This window comes from Bombina bombina, chromosome 2 (assembly GCF_027579735.1).
Source record: "Bombina bombina isolate aBomBom1 chromosome 2, aBomBom1.pri, whole genome shotgun sequence".
NCBI classification, from domain to species: Eukaryota; Metazoa; Chordata; class Amphibia; order Anura; family Bombinatoridae; genus Bombina; species Bombina bombina.
Genome location: NC_069500.1, coordinates 371,958,640 through 371,976,686, shown reverse-complemented (window position 1 = coordinate 371,976,686; position 18,047 = coordinate 371,958,640). Strand labels below are relative to the sequence as shown.

General features: G+C 41.4%; 1 protein-coding gene across 3 annotated transcripts in view; it reads left to right on the top strand.

Moving 5' to 3' along the window:
• The window catches only part of SCARB1 (scavenger receptor class B member 1), a 629,187-nt gene that overhangs the window by 531,867 nt on the left and 79,273 nt on the right, over positions 1-18,047 (top strand). For all 3 annotated transcript variants that reach the window (XM_053701843.1, XM_053701842.1, XM_053701841.1), the window contains exon 9: positions 4,900-4,973. In XM_053701843.1, coding sequence (XP_053557818.1) covers positions 4,900-4,973 — 74 coding nt within the window. The remainder of the gene's footprint in view (positions 1-4,899; positions 4,974-18,047) is intronic.

The following is an 18,047-nucleotide window of genomic DNA, read 5'->3' as shown; positions in this document are numbered from 1 at the left end:
TGATATGGTATCTAAGTCTAGATTACTATCTCTTTCTTTCCAAGGTAACAATTTATTTGGTTCTCAGTTGGATTAAATTATTTCAACTGTCACTGGGGGAAGGGAGTTTTTTTTACCTCAGAATAAAAGATGTAAGGGTAAATCTAAAGCTTCTGATCGTTTTCGTTCTTTTGAACAGAATAAGGAACAGAAAGCCAATTCTTCCCCCAAAGAATCTGTTTCCAATTGGAAATCTTCAAGTTGGAATAAATCCAAGCCTTTTAAGAAACCAAAACCAGCCCCCAAGTCCGCATGAAGGTGTGGCCCTCATTCCAGCTCAGCTAAAAAAAAATTCCAAAACATTTGGGCAGATTCTGTCCAAAATCAATGGATTCAGAGTATTTTCTCTCAAGGGTATCAAATAGGTTTCAGAGTAAGACCTCCTGTGAGAAGATTTTTTCTCACGCGTTCCAGCAAATCCAGTGAAGGCTCAGGCTTTTCTAAAAGTGTGTTTCAGATCTAGAGCTTTCAGGGGTAATCATACCAGTTCCGTTTCAGGAACAGGGTCTGGGGTTTTATTCAAATATCTTCATTGTTCCAAAGAAAGAAAATTCATTCAGGCCAGTTCTGGATCTGAAATTTTTTTAATCATTTTGTAAGAGTGCAAACTTTCAAAATGGTGAATATAAGGACTATTCTGCCTTTTGTTCAGCAAGGCCATTATATGTCCACGATAGACTTACAGGATGCATATCTTCATATTCCGATTCATCCAGACCACTATCGGTTTCTGAGATTCTCTTTTCTAGACAAGCATTACCAATTTGTCGCTCTTCCATTTGGCCTAGCGATAGCTCCAAGAATTTTTCAAAGGTTCTCAGTACCTTACTCTCTGTAATCAGAGAACAGGGTATTGCGGTGTTTCCTTATTTGGACGATATCTTGGTACTAGCTCAGTCTTTACATTCTGCCGAATCTCACACAAATTATCTAGTGTTGTTTCTTCAAAGACACCGATGGAGGATCAATTTACCAAAAAGTTCCTTGATTCCTCAGACAAGGGTCACCTTTTTAGGTTTCCAGATAGATTCAGTGTCCATGACTCTGTCTCTAACAGACAAGAGACGTTTAAAATTGGTCGCAGCCTGCCGGCACCTTCAGTCTCAGTCATTCCCTTCAGTGGCTATGTGCATGGAAGTTTTAGGTCTCATTACTGCAGCATCGGACGCGATCCCCTTTGCTTGTTTTCACATGAGACCTCTACAGCTTTGTATCAATGGTGCAGGGATTATACTCGGATATTACAATTAATATACTTAAAGCCCAAAATTCAACTCTCTCTGACTTGGTGTTTAGATCATCGTTTATTTCAGGGGCCTCTTTTGTTCGTCCTACCTGGGCTGTGATCACAACAGATGCGAGTCTTTCAGGTTGGGGAGCTGTCTGGGGATCTCTGACAGCACAAGGGGTTTGGAAACCTCAAGAGGCGAGGTAACCAATCAATATTTTAGAACTCCGTGCTATTTTCAAGGCTCTTCAGGTTTGGCCTCTTTTAAAGAGAGATCCATTCATTTGTTTTCAGACAGACAATATCACAACGGTGGCATATGTCAATCATCAGTGTGGGACTCACAGTCCCCTAGCTATGAAAGAAGTAACTCCGATTATTTTATTGGGCGTAATACAGCTCTTGTCCAATTTCTGCGGTACATATCCCAGGTGTAGACAATTGGTAAGCGGATTATCTCAGCCGTTAGACTTTACATCCAGGGGAGTGGTCGCTCCATCCAGATGTTTTTTTTTCCGATGAGGGCTCTTCCAGAAATAGATCTGATAGCTTCCCATCTAAACAAGAAACTTCCCTGGTACTTGTCCAGGTCCAGGGATCCTCAGGCAGAGTCGGTGGATGCGTTAGCAGTTCCTTGGTTTTACCAACCTGCTTATATCTTCCCGCCTCTAGTTCTTCTTCCAAGAGTTATCTCCAAGATCCTCATGGAACAATCATGTTTTTGGTAGCACCAGCATGTCCTCACAGGTTCTGGTATACGGATCTTGTCCGGATGTCCAGTTGCCAACCTTGGCCACTTCCTTTAAGACCAGACCTTCTGTCTCAAGGACCGTTTTTCCACCCGGATCTCAAATCGTTAAATTTGAAGGTATGGAAATTGAACGCTTAGGGCTAGATTTATCAATGCTGAGGCGTACAGGGGCGCGTATACGCGCCCATGTACGCCTCAGCTCGCCTGTGGCGGGGCGAAATTACCCGCAGGTAATTAACATTGCACACTATCGCAATTTTGCACTCACGTGCAATCCCGCCTCCTGCCCGCGCACAGCCAATCACGCGCGGGCAGGAGCTGTCAATCTCCTCGGTCGGACTTGACCGAGGAGATTGAATTTCGCCACAATAGAGGTGGCATAGATATTAAGGAAGCAGCGGTCTGGTGACCGCTGCTTGATAAATCACGGCGAGCAAGTTCATGAAAGAACTTGCTGCCGTAGAGGCTTGATAAATCGAGCCCTTAGTCATAGAGGTTTCTCTGACTAAGTGATTGATACTGTGTTACAGGCTCGTAAATCTGTTTCTAGGAAGATTTATTATCGAGTTTGAAAGACTTATATTTTTCTCATAAATTCTCCTGGCATTCTTTTAGAATTTCTATAATTTTATAGTTTCTTCAGGATGGTTTGGATAAAGGTTTGTCTGCAAGTTCCTTGAAGGGACAAATCTCTGCTCTTTCTGTTTTATTTCACAGAAAGATTGCTAAGCTTCCTGATATTCACTGTTTTGTGCAGGCTTTGGTTCGTATCAAGCCTGTCATTAAATCAATCTCTCCTCCTTGGAGTCTTAATTTGGTTTTGAAGGCTTTACAGGCTCCTCCTTTTGAGCCTATGCATTCTTTTGGATATTAAATTACTTTCTTAGAAAGTGTTGTTCCTTTTGGCTATCTCTCTTGCTAGAAGAGTTTCCAAATTATCTGCTCTTTCTTGTGAGTCTCCTTTTCTGATTTTCCATCAGGATAAGGCAGTTTTGCAGACTGAATAAATCCATCTCATGGATAGGTAGAATAAATGGGATAAAAAATGAATGTCCTCCTCAGATTTTTATATCTGTTGCAAACTACCCCTATACAACTCCAACACCAATACCTAAATAAGATCCAATCATTAATTGAACAATTAATATGGCAGGGTATTAGACCAAGAATTGCAAAACAGACAATGTATGTATCCAGAGAAAAATGTGGACTGTGAGTTCCCAATATATGCACATACAAGATGGCAATAGCCCTACAAAACAAAGTCACATAAAAAACAGAATATTGTCGATATTCCTTTAGGATGGAAAACCTAAACCATTGACGGCAATTAAAGAATCCCACCCAGACATTTCCATAAACTGGTATTCCTACACTCATAAATGCCACTTTATAGACACTCATCCTAAAAAAACGTATCTGATCAGAAAATGTACGCCCTTTGAAACACTGTATAATGGACAATGCCCCTAAACACACAATATCTATATTGTACAAACAGTTAACGCTAGGAGATGCACAAAGGCTGCCTACATACACTAGAGCAGGGGAGAAAGATTTGGGAACTGATTTAACTGTAAAGGACTGGCAAAAGACGTTCATAGCGACTAAAAAAATATCAATCTCTGTTAGGCTACTGGAGACAAACTACAACTTCCTCACGAGGTGGTACCTCACCCCTAGCAGATTACCTAAAGAATACAAAACAGCAAACAACAAATGCTGTGGGGGTGAGGGTAGTGCAATACACATATAGTGGAGCTGTAGTAAATTAGATGCATTCTGGACAGGGGTGCTCGAGCAGATGTCAGACATAATAGAGAAACAATTACCAAACGATCCACTAATCCTCTTCTGTCTCTCCCTAAACAATATAGCCACACTCTTACTGATTCTGATGATCAATAGTGCGAAAATATTGATCCCCAAATCAGACACACTACCTTCAGTGGCTGAATGGAGAGCACAGGTAGAAACTCTTCTACAGCTGTAGAGATACCACCATTTACAGGCAGGTTCTGTAGAAACACATGAACTAATGTTAGACAGGTGGAAACAACATACTGACAAACGCCATTGAGTAGACACCCAAATCAAACACACGTTCAGGCCTATAAATTATAGAGTCCAAACATAGCTCATAGACCCATGCATTCACCATTTAATAGATTATCTATGCTTTGGGTTGTGTTTGATGTGTTTTGTTCGCTAGAAGATTAATTAACTGATCAGTGTCCAGAAAACTCAAACTGGACCCCCAGATTGGTTGGCACAAGCACTGCGCCTTAAAATAGCTCAAACCTTACTGTTATTTTCGTTCTAAGTTTGAAATTTGAATTATAATGACACTGTTACTCAGAGATGTGTATTATTTTGTAAATGTTTTAATGGATTTCAAGAAAAGATTGAGACAAGAGTGCTGCAGAAATAGTGGACAATGTATGAAACGTGCTTTTGGACAGACAACATCTTGAACCGCAAAGTAATACCGCAATATTGCTCATCTAACCTATACTGTGTAACACTTTGCTAGAAAATAAAGCTTTTTGGAAAACAAAAAAAAAAGCTCAACACGTTTCAATGCTACAATGAGTCTTTCTCAAAAGAATATAAAAGGCTTAAAATCAACTGTATGCTTCAGGTATTTGGCTGGTACTGATTATATTTAGATTCTTCTGGTCACAAATGTTAATGGCACATTCTAAAATAATAGGTTTTTCATTTCTTAGTTTTTACATGATTGTTCATTCGGAATTGATTAAATCATTTTATTAATACATGAAAATGTTCTTTTAAATGTATTGTATTGTTAAATTAAATTGTTATATCAATTTTATTATTTTTTTTAGTCAAAGTGATTTTTGTTTTACATAATTTTCAGCTCACTGGCATCCCAATGAATTGCTCAATCAAGATGCAGCTTAATTTATTCACAAAGGCCGTGTCTGGAATAACGTAAGGATTTAATATTTTGATGGAATCGTAAAAAAAGTTTTATATAGAATTTTTCACATTCATGAAGATTATATTTTTCTTTTCATTTAAAGTATAATGCAGAAGTTTATTTGTAGGACAATAGAATTGTGTGTGTGTATGGAGAGAGAGAATACAAGAGAGAGAGAGAGAGAGAGAGAGAACATTTTTCTTATTTCAGAAATATTTGTAGAGGACTAAAAAAAAAATAGCCATTTGTTCTAGAGTAGGTGTCTCCAAGCTTGATTTGCATAGGTCATTTTGTGTTTTGTACTCCCCTGTTATTACTGCACCTTAGAAATAACTGATGTTAATAAGAATACAGGTATATTCTAGCATTATGAAGATGCCATCATAAACCAACAAGTTTTGAGAGTCCGCATTCTGTGACAGTTTAGAGACTTTCTCTAGAATTTGCTGATCTTTGTGTTTCATCATTGACTTTTAAACTGAATTATTTTTGCTGTTTTTGCTAACTGAAACCACAACCCAATACAATGGGCTGATCTTGTAGGGAGAGAATACTTAATTATCTTATCTGTATAATTATTTGCAAAAGGCCTCCTGATCTTTATTACTATTTATTCAAAGGCCTATACTTGGAGAGAACAATGGAAAAAGTACATTTTAGTACCTCTTTCACAGCCCTCACTAGCAGCATTATTTTATATAACACAGCAACTATTCGTGGCATGCTCCGGACTCAAGCAAGATAAAATAGGGGGGAGGAGGTGGGGCAAATGCAATCCATGTCACTCAGGGAGAAGTTGCTACAGTGAGCTGAAAAGGTGGACATCCAACGGGACTTATCCAGAGTCCCCATACATAAGCCAAAAGTAGAAATCGCCATGGGGTCTGTCTTTATAATAAAATATCCATATTTATTGCGACAGGTGTTGAAAAAACAAACCACCAAAAGAGAAAAAAAAAAAAAAACGGTTATAACATAATACTGATAATTCTCACATCATATGTGTTTTTTGCTTCTGCCTTTCTCAGTGATGTAACTGAAAAAAGCAGAACATGAAACGCGTATGATAGTTAATAGTACTATGTACTAACGGCATTATTTTTGTTTTATCTTTTGGTGGTTTGTTTTTAACACTTGTAACAATAAATATGGATATTTTATTATAAAGACAGACCTCATGGTGATTCTTGTTTACATGCTGTGCGTTTGTTTTTTTAAAAGGTGAATGAGCTATTTATAAGCAATTTAATACACTAAAGTAGGTAAATTGGTTAATTAGGAGGACACTGAAGGGGACAAATCTCAGTATGAATATTTGATACTTGACCGCATCCAAAAGGAATTCTTCTCATTTTCGCGCAGAAAGTATTTTTGTAATACGGATATAATTAGCTTTACTACGGAACACTTGCTTATAATATAGACGTATATAGTTTTAATGTCTCCGCAGAGAATTTATTGGGTTTTCTATGGTCTTCCTTGTGTGGTACAGGGATTTCCGGGAGGGTGATCCTGTGAGGATTTTGGCTCTCCGTCTAAGGGGCTTGTTCAGCCTGCCGGGTAGCCTAGTGGGTTGGCAGTTGCCCACATGGCTAAGGTTGCGAGTTTGATCTCCATTATATGGAGCCTGACCCTGGTGATCTTCGGGGTCCTTGGAGAGTTTGAATCCAGCGGCAACTGATTGTCTCTTCACTTTCTTACAAATTGCAATAAAAGATCATTTTTCTTGAAGTATTTCACTTGATTCTCTAAGCTCTTGTTCTCTAGGGTGCAGAGGGTCCAGGGTTCAGCTCCATCTACGGGTGTGGGTTGCCATCTCTTAGACCTGTCTAGATATTTGTCTATGCTCTTGGTCTGAGTTTCTTGTGAATGCTCTACCTAAAGTGCTCTCTTCGTATGAGGTAACCTGGGGTTTCCTCGGGTCATACGGCCTGCCCCGGTTTTCGGGGGGTCTGGCTTAGGGCCATGTCTCTTGACTGAGTTGTGGGTCCGGATCGTTAGATTCGGTCCTGGGCGGTTCAGTTCGAACCTTAGGGTTTTTCATGTCTGCTTGTCTCTTCAGGGGAGATTTGGTTCTTGCCTGGAGGTTAGTTTGATGCTTTTCGGATGCATCTTTCCGTTGTCGTCAATGGCAAATTTTGCTTTTGAGTCAAGGTTGTTTGTCTCAACTGAGCTGGTGGTAATGGCCGTTGAGTTATTGCTCATTGGTATTGCTTACCGTTTCTCTTTAACCTTTTTTGCCCTGTCTACGGCTGGGGAAGTGGTTCCCTTGGCATTTGGCCTCTTTGGGAGGATTTGGACGTCTTTCAGTTTCCATGGAGACCCTGTGGTTTCTGTCTTCTCATTCGCGGATTTTTCTTCCTTGCGTGCTTGAGGCTATGGAGGCTGGTTCTGGTACTAGGGTATTGTTATGGCTCAATGCCCTATCTCCCTTTTTTGGGAGTGCTCCTTCTTTAGGGAAGGGAAATGTGCTAGGGTTCGGGACTCGTTCACAACGTATCTATTATGGGTGGGGTGACCATATTGCCGCTTTAAAAAGGGACACATATGAAAAGTACATATGTTAGGGCTGTTTTAAGAAATGGTTTGTATAAGAACCTTGACATATGTATTTTTCATGGGTCCCTTTTTAAAGCGGCAATATGGTCACCCTAATTATGGGCCACCTGTAGTGGCCTAATGGTTTGCCTAGCTGCCTAGCAAGCAGAAGGTTTGCAGTGTGCGACCGGTTGCAACTATTGCATCTGGAATATGTGCCCATAAGCTGTTTGACAGTCGTGGTAGCATGCCTGATGCTAGTAATTGGTCAGGGGTTTGTTCCTCTTAGGCCCTCCGTTCTCTCTTGAGGTGGACGTTGCCAGCCCTTTTTGGGCTGGGTCCGTTTCTCAGCTTGGGGTCTGACGGTGTACTTTTGTTGGCCCTGTTATCCTCCCTGGTGTAGGGGGTTCTCGGGTGTTTCTTCCTCCACTGGTTAACATAGGGTCTTGAATCAAGGGTTAATATCTCCTGAGGGCGATTATTAAACAGGGGGGTTTATAATCATGTTTGTGATTCTGTCTGCTACTTTGTAGTGTCGCTTCGGCTCATGGCTATTTTGGACTATAATGGCCTATGTCTAGTGACGCAACCTTTAAGGTCGGTGCGATTTTGCATGGACTGCACAGTTTACCTTGTGACTCCATTTCCGCATTCTGGACCGTGTGGCGATGGAGAAATCCTAGTCCGCTGCTTCTCTGGAGGTGGTGAGTGCCCCAGCCATTGGTGGTGTGCGGTGCCGTTTAGATTTTTCTTATTGGTCCATTTTTTATTCAGTGTCCCAGTTATGGAGGATTCAGATTTTTTGGAGACGGATATCTCTGATTCAGACTCTACTTCTTGCGAAGAATATGAATTGGCCCGGGTGATACATGCTCATCAGTAATGTTCCAAATGCCGTTTTAGAGTGCTCTGTTCCTCGGAATCAGGGAATCTGGTGCCCACTGAGCCATCTGCCTCTGGGGATTCTATTTCCCACGAGACGAGTTCCCTACCACCAACTCTTACTACGCATGCAGGTAACCCAAACGCTACTTATCCTTCTATGCCGTGTGGCCTGTTCCCACCGGAGGTTACAACACTGTTTTGCATGGCCATATCTTTGGCGCTGGCGCATCTGCACATCCCGGGAGTGTGCTTATGATATAGTCTGTGTTCCATTAACCGGGGCTCGTCAGGCGTTGGATTGCCTGGTTCAGTTCAGCCATCCAGGGGAGCGACTGCCCCTGAGGCCTCAGGGGGTCAATCTTCGGGGCCTGTGTTTTTTGTTCTGGCGGGGGTATGTTGCGCCTTTCTTTATAGACTGGCACGCTTTCGTGTTCTACTAAGGCGCGTTTTTGGCGTTGCTGGAGGATCCCACTCTTAATGGGTCTGGGGATTCTCAGTCTTAATCTTCGACTGGTTTGCATGCATAGACGTAAGGGGATGAAGTAATCTTCTTATAGTCTGTTATTTGGGTATACTTTTCCAGTTCTGAGCTTGGAAGTCTCGGACCCCTGTTGGGCTGTACCTGCGGGTCTGTCCGTTCTTCCTGGGTGATAACCTACGGGTTGCCTTATCTTTATTTTCATCTGGTGAGGATGATTTTTATTTGGTCTAAAACTCATGTTGTGGTGTGAGGTTTCCTTCGGGAACTTTCTTCTCTGGAATTGATACTCGCACTGTTTACAAAAGTCTGTCTGACTGTTCCTTATCCCTCCCCCTCGGGGGAGACTCTGTGTACTTGACAGTGCTGGGCCCTTGGTTTCAGGCTGGTCTTGACTGGGTACAAATCCTTCTGTCTTTGAGGACTAGTTCAGACACGTGGCACCATTTTATGTCCGGTTGGTCCGGTGAGGGTGCCTAGTTATCACAATATGGTTTGTGTTGTTTACTTGTTTTATTTACAAGCTTCAACTAGCACCCTGAGAGGACTTGAGGGTCTGTGGTTGCTTAGGGGCATGGGGGATTGGTTCAGTCCTCATTCGCCTTTCTAGTGGGCCGGGACTCCGTTGAGATCTGCGGCGACATGCTCAGTGGTTTCTGATTTTTCCCGGAAACTAGAGTGTTCCTTCCCGTTGTGGGTTGGAGGCTTGGAGGATTTAGGTCCTTCATACTGCCGTTCTTACGGTTTTGCCTTTCATGGTCTCTTTGGAAGTGTCCTTTTAGGACTTGTTCCTTTTAGAGGTTCTCTTCCTTTGGGTTGAGACTTTCTGGTGGCTTTGGCCGCTTAATTAGGAAGTGAAGGCTGTGAGGCTCTGTCTTCCTTCGGGAGTTAGTCGTCTCCATATCAGGGGCAATAGGAGGTGTTGTCTTTTTTTGCAAGCTTTTTGCTTAGGGGATGTTTTTCTGCCTGGTTTCGGGATGCTTTGCATTCCTCTACCTTGGGTGTTGTCCTCTGGAACGTTAATCTGAAAGGATTATGGAGACTAGCCTTTCTTTTTACTCTCTTTCGGGTGACTGTTCTCATTCTCATTTCCCTTAGGGTTGCCCTTTGGGCCTTTTGTGCTCTAGAGAAATTGCGTGACTTTGTCGGGGCCTAGCACCTTGTTGGGGGGGGGGGTTGACCTCCGGCTAAGGGTGTTCTCTTTCCTTGGGGCTGGGAATTACAAGCGGGTCCTGTACCCATTCTTTGGTTTTCCCGGTTCTCATCACTTGTGAGGTCTGATTGCTTCAGACGGGGGTATCTTGTGTTCCCTGGGGGTGTCGTTCATTCTAGGATGATTCTTTCTCCCCGTTTCTTGTCTTGGATCATTTTTGGATGTCTGGAGACTTATGATCCTGTGGACTGGTTCGGGACGACCCAGTTTTTTCAGGGATCGTATGTTGCGACATAGGGGCTAGCTCATTGGGTTTGCAAGTAGGAAGGCCAGAGTTCACATCCACCTTCGGGTACTGGTTATAAACTTTAAGGCCTGACTTGTCCTTCGGACGCAGTGTGCTCCTCTTCATGGGGAGTTTTTTTCTCTGTAGGGTCAACAGTGGTGTCTGGATGATTTTTTAATTTGGTCCGTGTTTTGATCATATACTATAGCTTCATGTCTTGTGGACATGTACGCTGTTATCTGTGCCCTTCCCTTTTGAGGGGATAGTTTGTCTTCCTTTATGATCTGAGGTTTCCTCTCTCTGGAGGGTCTTTGTCCTGCCCTTTGTGTAGGAGGGTGGATCAGGTGGCTTATTTCTGTAAGGGGCAGCATATGCTGCTCTGTGGGCTCTGTTCCACCTGTTAGACAGTCTCTACGTAGAGAGATCAAATTCCAAGAGAGCCGTGACAGGTCTTCCTACAGATCTATTACACTTTTCTCTGTTACAGGTCCTAGGGGGTTCTCCTTGGCAGTGCCTTATTTTGGAGCAGCAGATTGGGTTGGCAACCGAGCTCTGTTAAGGTGGGTGAGTCCCCCCTTTTTCTTAATCCATTCCTTGGGGGCTTGTGTTTGGGGTCTTTCTGTCCCCCCTGTCTATCAGACATGTCTGTCGCTTGGGCTGGTCCGGTGTTGGAGCAGGATCTGAGATCTGTTGCACTGCTAAATTCGTTCTTGCAGCATTCGAGGTATGGTAAGCCTCTTGAGGTTTCTCCTTTCTCCATGTTCAAGATTTGTGGGAAGTTCTGGCGGCTCTTAGATAGCCTGCAACATTTTTTCCGCTGGTTAGTGGATACTTAGAAATCTGAAGGATCCTATTTTCAGCTGCTTTCTGCTTGCCCTGCAGGTATTTAAGTTTCAGAGTCATTTTTAGATGACTGCAGCATGCAGTGTTTTTACTTCAGGTGTTGTTCGTCAGACCTATCTGAGCTTGCTGCACAAGGTTTTGTTTCTGAATATTTCAGTATTCTGAGCTACCTTTCTTTCATGTAATTAGCAAGAGTCCATGAGCTAGTGACGTATGGGATATACATTCCTACCAGGAGGGGCAAAGTTTCCCAAACCTCAAAATGCCTACAAATACACCCCTCACCACACCCACAAATCAGTTTTTACAAACTTTGCCTCCTATGGAGGTGGTGAAGTAAGTTTGTGCTAGATTCTACGTTGATATGCGCTCCGCAGCAGGTTGGAGCCCGGTTTTCCTCTTAGCGTGCAGTGAATGTCAGAGGGATGTGAGGAGAGTATTGCCTATTTGAATTCAATGATCTCCTTCTACGGGGTCTATTTCATAGGTTCTCTGTTATCGGTCGTAGAGATTCATCTCTTACCTCCCTTTTCAGATTGACGATATACTCTTATATATACCATTACCTCTACTGATTCTCGTTTCAGTACTGGTTTGGCTTTCTACTACATGTAGATGAGTGTCCTCGGGTAAGTAAGTCTTATTTTCTGTGACACTCTAAGCTATGGTTGGGCACTTTATATAAAAGTTCTAAATATATGTGTTCAAACATTTATTTGCCTTGACTCAGGATGTTCAACGTTCCTTATTGCAGACAGTCAGTTTCATAGTTGGGATAATGCATATGAATAAATCAATTTTTTTCTTACCTTAAAAATTTGACTTTTTTCCCTGTGGGCTGTTAGGCTCGCGGGGGCTGAAAATGCTTCATTTTATTGCGTCATTCTTGGCGCAAAAAAAAATTCTGTTTCCGGCGTCATACGTGTCGCCGGAAGTTGCGTCATTTTTTGACGTTTTTTGCGCCAAAAGTGTCGGCGTTCCAGATATGGCGTCATTTTTGGCGCCAAAAGCATTTAGGCGCCAAATAATGTGGGCGTCTTTTTTTGGCGCTAAAAAATATGGGCGTCACTTGTCTCCACATTATTTAAGTCTCATTATTTATTGCTTCTGGTTGCTAGAAGCTTGTTCACTGGCATTTTTTCCCATTCCTGAAACTGTCATTTAAGGAATTTGATCAATTTTGCTTTATATGTTGTTTTTTCTATTACATATTGCAAGATGTCCCAGATTGACCCTGAGTCAGAAGATACTGCTGGAAAGTCGCTGCCTGGTGCTGGATCTACCAAAGTTAAGTGTATCTGCTGTAAACTTGTGGTATCTGTTCCTCCAGCTGTTGTTTGTAATGAATGTCATGACAAACTTGTTAATGCAGATAATATTTCCTTTAGTAATGTTACATTACCTGTTGCTGTTCCATCAACATCTAATACTCAGAGTGTTCCTGTTAACATAAGATATTTTGTTTCTAAATCCATTAAGAAGGCTATGTCTGTTATTCCTCCTTCTAGTAAACGTAAAAGGTCTTTTAAAACTTCTAATTTTTCAGATGAATTTTTAAATGAACATCATTATTCTAATTCTGAAAATGATTCCTCTGGTTCAGAGGATTCTGTTTCAGAGATTGATGCTGATAAATCTTCATATTTATTCAAAATGGAATTTATTCGTTCTTTACTTAAAGAAGTCTTAATTGCATTAGAAATAGAGGATTCTGGTCCTCTTGATACTAAATCTAAACGTTTAAATAAAGTTTTTAAATCTCCTGTAGTTATTCCAGAAGTTTTTCCTGTCCCTGATGCTATTTCTGAAGTAATCTCCAGGGAATGGAATCATTTGGGTAATTCATTTACTCCTTCTAAACGTTTTAAGCAATTATATCCTGTGCCATCTGACAGATTAGAGTTTTGGGACAAAATCCCTAAGGTTGATGGGGCTATCTCCACTCTTGCTAAACGTACTACTATTCCTACGGCAGATAGTACTTCCTTTAAGGATCCTTTAGATAGGAAGATTGAATCCTTTCTAAGAAAAGCTTACTTATGTTCAGGTAATCTTCTTAGACCTGCTATATCTTTAGCGGATGTTGCTGCAGCTTCAACTTTTTGGTTAGAAGCTTTAGCGCAACAAGTAACAGATCATAATTCTCATAGCATTGTTAATCTTCTTCAACATGCTAATAACTTTATTTGTGATGCCATCTTTGATATCATTAGAGTTGATGTCAGGTATATGTCTCTAGCTATTTTAGCTAGAAGAGCTTTATGGCTTAAAACTTGGAATGCTGATATGTCTTCTAAGTCAACTTTGCTTTCCCTTTCTTTCCAGGGTAATAAATTATTTGGTTCTCAGTTGGATTCTATTATCTCAACTGTTACTGGAGGGAAAGGAACTTTTTTACCACAGGATAAAAAATCTAAAGGTAAATTTAGGTCTAATAATCGTTTTCGTTCCTTTCGTCACAACAAGGAACAAAAGCCTGATCCTTCACCCACAGGAGCGGTATCGGTTTGGAAACCATCTCCAGTCTGGAATAAATCCAAGCCTTTTAGAAAACCAAAGCCAGCTCCCAAGTCCACATGAAGGTGCGGCCCTCATTCCAGCCCAGCTGGTAGGGGGCAGATTACGATTTTTCAAAGAAATTTGGATCAATTCAATTCACAATCTTTGGATTCAGAACATTGTTTCAGAAGGGTACAGAATTGGCTTCAAGATAAGGCCTCCTGCAAGAGATTTTTTCTTTCCCGTGTCCCAGTAAATCCAGCGAAGGCTCAAGCATTTCTGAAATGTGTTTCAGATCTAGAGTTGGCTGGAGTAATTATGCCAGTTCCAGTTCTGGAACAGGGGCTGGGATTTTATTCAAATCTCGTCATTGTACCAAAGAAGGAGAATTCCTTCAGACCAGACTGGATTTAAAAATATTGAATCGTTATGTAAGGATACCAACATTCAAAATGGTAACTATAAGGACTATCCTGCCTTTTGTTCAGCAAGGGCATTATATGTCCACAATAGATTTACAGGATGCATATCTGCATATTCCGATTCATGCAGATCACTGTCAGTTTCTGAGATTCTCTTTCCTAGACAAGCATTACCAGTTTGTGGCTCTGCCGTTTGGCCTAGCAACAACTCCAAGAATTTTTACAAAGGTTCTCGGTGCCCTTCTGTCTGTAATCAGAGAACAGGGTATTGTGGTATTTCCTTATTTGGACGATATCTTGGTACTTGCTCAGTCTTCACATTTAGCAGAATCTCATACGAATCGACTTGTGTTGTTTCTTCGAGATCATGGTTGGAGGATCAATTTACCAAAAAGTTCATTGATTCCTCAGACAAGGGTAACCTTCTTAGGTTTCCAGATAGATTCAGTGTCCATGACTCTGTCTCTGACAGACAAGAGACGTCTAAAATTGATCTCAGCTTGTCAAAACCTTCAGTCTCAATCATTCCCTTCGGTAGCCTTATGCATGGAAATTCTAGCTCTTATGACTGCTGCATCGGACGCGATCCCCTTTGCTCGTTTTCACATGCGACCTCTTCAGCTCTGTATGCTGAATCAGTGGTGCAGGGATTAAACAAAGATATCTCAATTAATATCTTTAAAACCGATTGTACGACACTCTCTGACGTGGTGGACAGATCACCATCGTTTAATTCAGGGGGCTTCTTTTGTTCTTCCGACCTGGACTGTAATTTCAACAGATGCAAGTCTGACAGGTTGGGGAGCTGTTTGGGGGTCTCTGACAGCACAAGGGGTTTGGGAATCTCAGGAGGTGAGATTACCAATCAATATTTTGGAACTCCGTGCAATTTTCAGAGCTCTTCAGTCATGGCCTCTTCTAAAGAGAGAATCGTTCATTTGTTTTCAGACAGACAATGTCACAACTGTGGCATATATAAATCATCAAGGAGGGACTCACAGTCCTCTGGCTATGAAAGAAGTATCTCGAATACTGGTATGGGCGGAATCCAGCTCCTGTCTAATTTCTGCGGTTCATATCCCAGGTATAGACAATTGGGAAGCGGATTATCTCAGTCGCCAAACGTTACATCCGCGCGAATGGTCTCTTCACCCAGAGGTATTTCTTCAGATTGTTCAAATGTGGGGACTTCCAGAAATAGATCTGATGGCTTCTCATCTAAACAAGAAACTTCCCAGGTATCTGTCCAGATCCAGGGATCCTCAGGCGGAAGCAGTGGATGCATTGTCACTTCCTTGGAAGTATCATCCTGCCTATATCTTTCCGCCTCTAGTTCTTCTTCCAAGAGTAATCTCCAAGATTCTGAAGGAATGCTCGTTTGTTCTGCTGGTGGCTCCAGCATGGCCTCACAGGTTTTGGTATGCGGATCTTGTCCGGATGGCCTCTTGCCAACCATGGACTCTTCCGTTAAGACCAGACCTTTTTGTCGCAAGGTCCTTTTTACCATCAGGATCTCAAATCCTTAAATTTAAAGGTATGGAGATTGAACGCTTGATTCTTAGTCAAAGAGTTTTCTCTGACTCTGTGATTAATACTATGTTACAGGCTCGTAAATCTGTATCTAGGAAGATATATTATCGAGTCTGGAAGACTTATATTTCTTGGTGTCTTTCTCATCATTTTTCCAGGCATTCTTTTAGAATTCCGAGAATTTTACAGTTTCTTCAGGATGGTTTGGATAAAGGTTTGTCTGCAAGTTCCTTGAAAGGACAAATCTCTGCTCTTTTTGTTCTTTTTCACAGAAAGATTGCTAATCTTCCTTATATTCATTGTTTTGTACAAGCTTTGGTTCGTATAAAACCTGTCATTAAGTCAATTTCTCCTCCTTGGAGTTTGAATTTGGTTCTGGGGGCTCTTCAAGCTCCTCTGTTTGAACCTATGCAGTCATTGGACATTAAATTACTTTCTTGGAAAGTTTTGTTTCTTTTGGCCATCTCTTCTGCTAGAAGAGTTTCTGAATTATCTGCTCTTTCTTGTGAGTCTCCTTTTCTGATTTTTCATCAGGATAAGGCGGTGTTGCGAACTTCTTTTAAATTTTTACCTAAGGTTGTGAATTCTAACAACATTAGCAGAGAAATTGTGGTTCCTTCATTATGTCCTAATCCTAAGAATTCTAAGGAGAGATCATTGCATTCTTTGGATGTTGTTAGAGCTTTGAAATATTATGTTGAAGCTACTAAGAATTTCCGAAAGACTTCTAGTCTATTTGTTATCTTTTCCGGTTCTAGGAAAGGTCAGAAGGCCTCTGCCATTTCTTTGGCATCTTGGTTGAAATCTTTAATTCATCATGCTTATGTCGGTAAAACTCCGCCTCAAAGGATTACAGCTCATTCTACTAAGTCAGTTTCTACTTCCTGGGCGTTTAGGAATGAAGCTTCGGTTGATCAGATTTGCAAAGCAGCAACTTGGTCTTCTTTGCATTCTTTTACTAAATTCTACCATTTTGATGTGTTTTCCTCTTCTGAAGTAGTTTTTGGTAGAAAAGTACTTCAGGCAGCTGTTTCAGTTTGATTCTTCTGCTTATAATTTCAGTTTTTTTCATTATAAGATTTAAACTTTATTTTGGGTGTGGATTATTTTCAGCGGAATTGGCTGTCTTTATTTTATCCCTCCCTCTCTAGTGACTCTTGCGTGGAAGATCAACATCTTGGGTAGTCATTATCCCATACGTCACTAGCTCATGGAATCTTGCTAATTACATGAAAGAAAACATAATTTATGTAAGAACTTACCTGATAAATTCATTTCTTTCATATTAGCAAGAGTCCATGAGGCCCACCCTTTTTGTGGTGGTTATGATTTTTTCTATAAAGCACAATTATTCCAATTCCTTATTTTTTATGCTTTCGCACTTTTGTCTTATCACCCCACTTCTTGGCTATGGGTTAAACTGATTTGTGGGTGTGGTGAGGGGTGTATTTATAGGTATTTTGAGGTTTGGGAAACTTTGCCCCTCCTGGTAGGAATGTATATCCCATACGTCACTAGCTCATGGACTCTTGCTAATATGAAATAAATGAATTTATCAGGTAAGTTCTTACATAAATTATGTTTTTTGAGACTTGGGGACCTTCGTCTTCAGTTGCTTTTTACAGTGCGGTTGCACTGTATTAAGGGAAGACCCTCTTTGTTGCAGACTCCCGGCCTTATTCCGTGGTTTCTGTATTTCTGGGGTCTTGGCCTTGCCTCCCCTTGTTTCTATAAAACTGGTGGGTCTCTGTTGGTCTGGAGTTCCTTATTCTAGCTGGACAGCTAGCTCAGCATACTAATTCGATGTGGCTAATTTGCACTGTAGCAAACAGAGGGTTGCAAGTTCGATCCCCGGTGAGGTCTATTCAGCCTTCCTCCTTTCAAGGTTGATAAGATGAGCAGCGCCTTGAGTCCATTAAGGGGGATTACAAGTACATTCATGTTTTCTCTGTGTCTTTTCTTCTTTGTGGAAAAATACAGTAGCTTGTTCCCTTTCTTTAGTAAGGGGTGTGTTGTTTGGAGACTGACTGCTGGGCGACAGTGTCTCCTGGAGGCTGTTGACTTAGTCGAGTCTAGTTCCTGCGGTCTCTAGCAAGGCTTGTGGACTATCTGCGGTTAGTATTCTTGGGCCTTTTCCTTTTTTTCAAAGTTCTCGGCTTTTTTGTTGGGTAGGGGTTTTCAGGCCTGGTGCCCTCAGGTTGGGCCGCCTCTTGTACCCTCCCGTTTTTGCATTCCATGTCCTCTATAGCTTGGGTATTTTGTTTTCCCAAAAGTAATGAATGCAGCTGTGAACTCTTTCCATTTATGAAGAAAAACATAAATTATACTTACCTGATAATTTTCTTTTCTTCAGATGGAAATAGTCCACAGCTCCCCACCTGTATTTTCTGTGGGGCGTCTGTTTTTTTTTTGTTTTTTTTTGTTCTTCTGGCACCTTTTCACCCTGATATT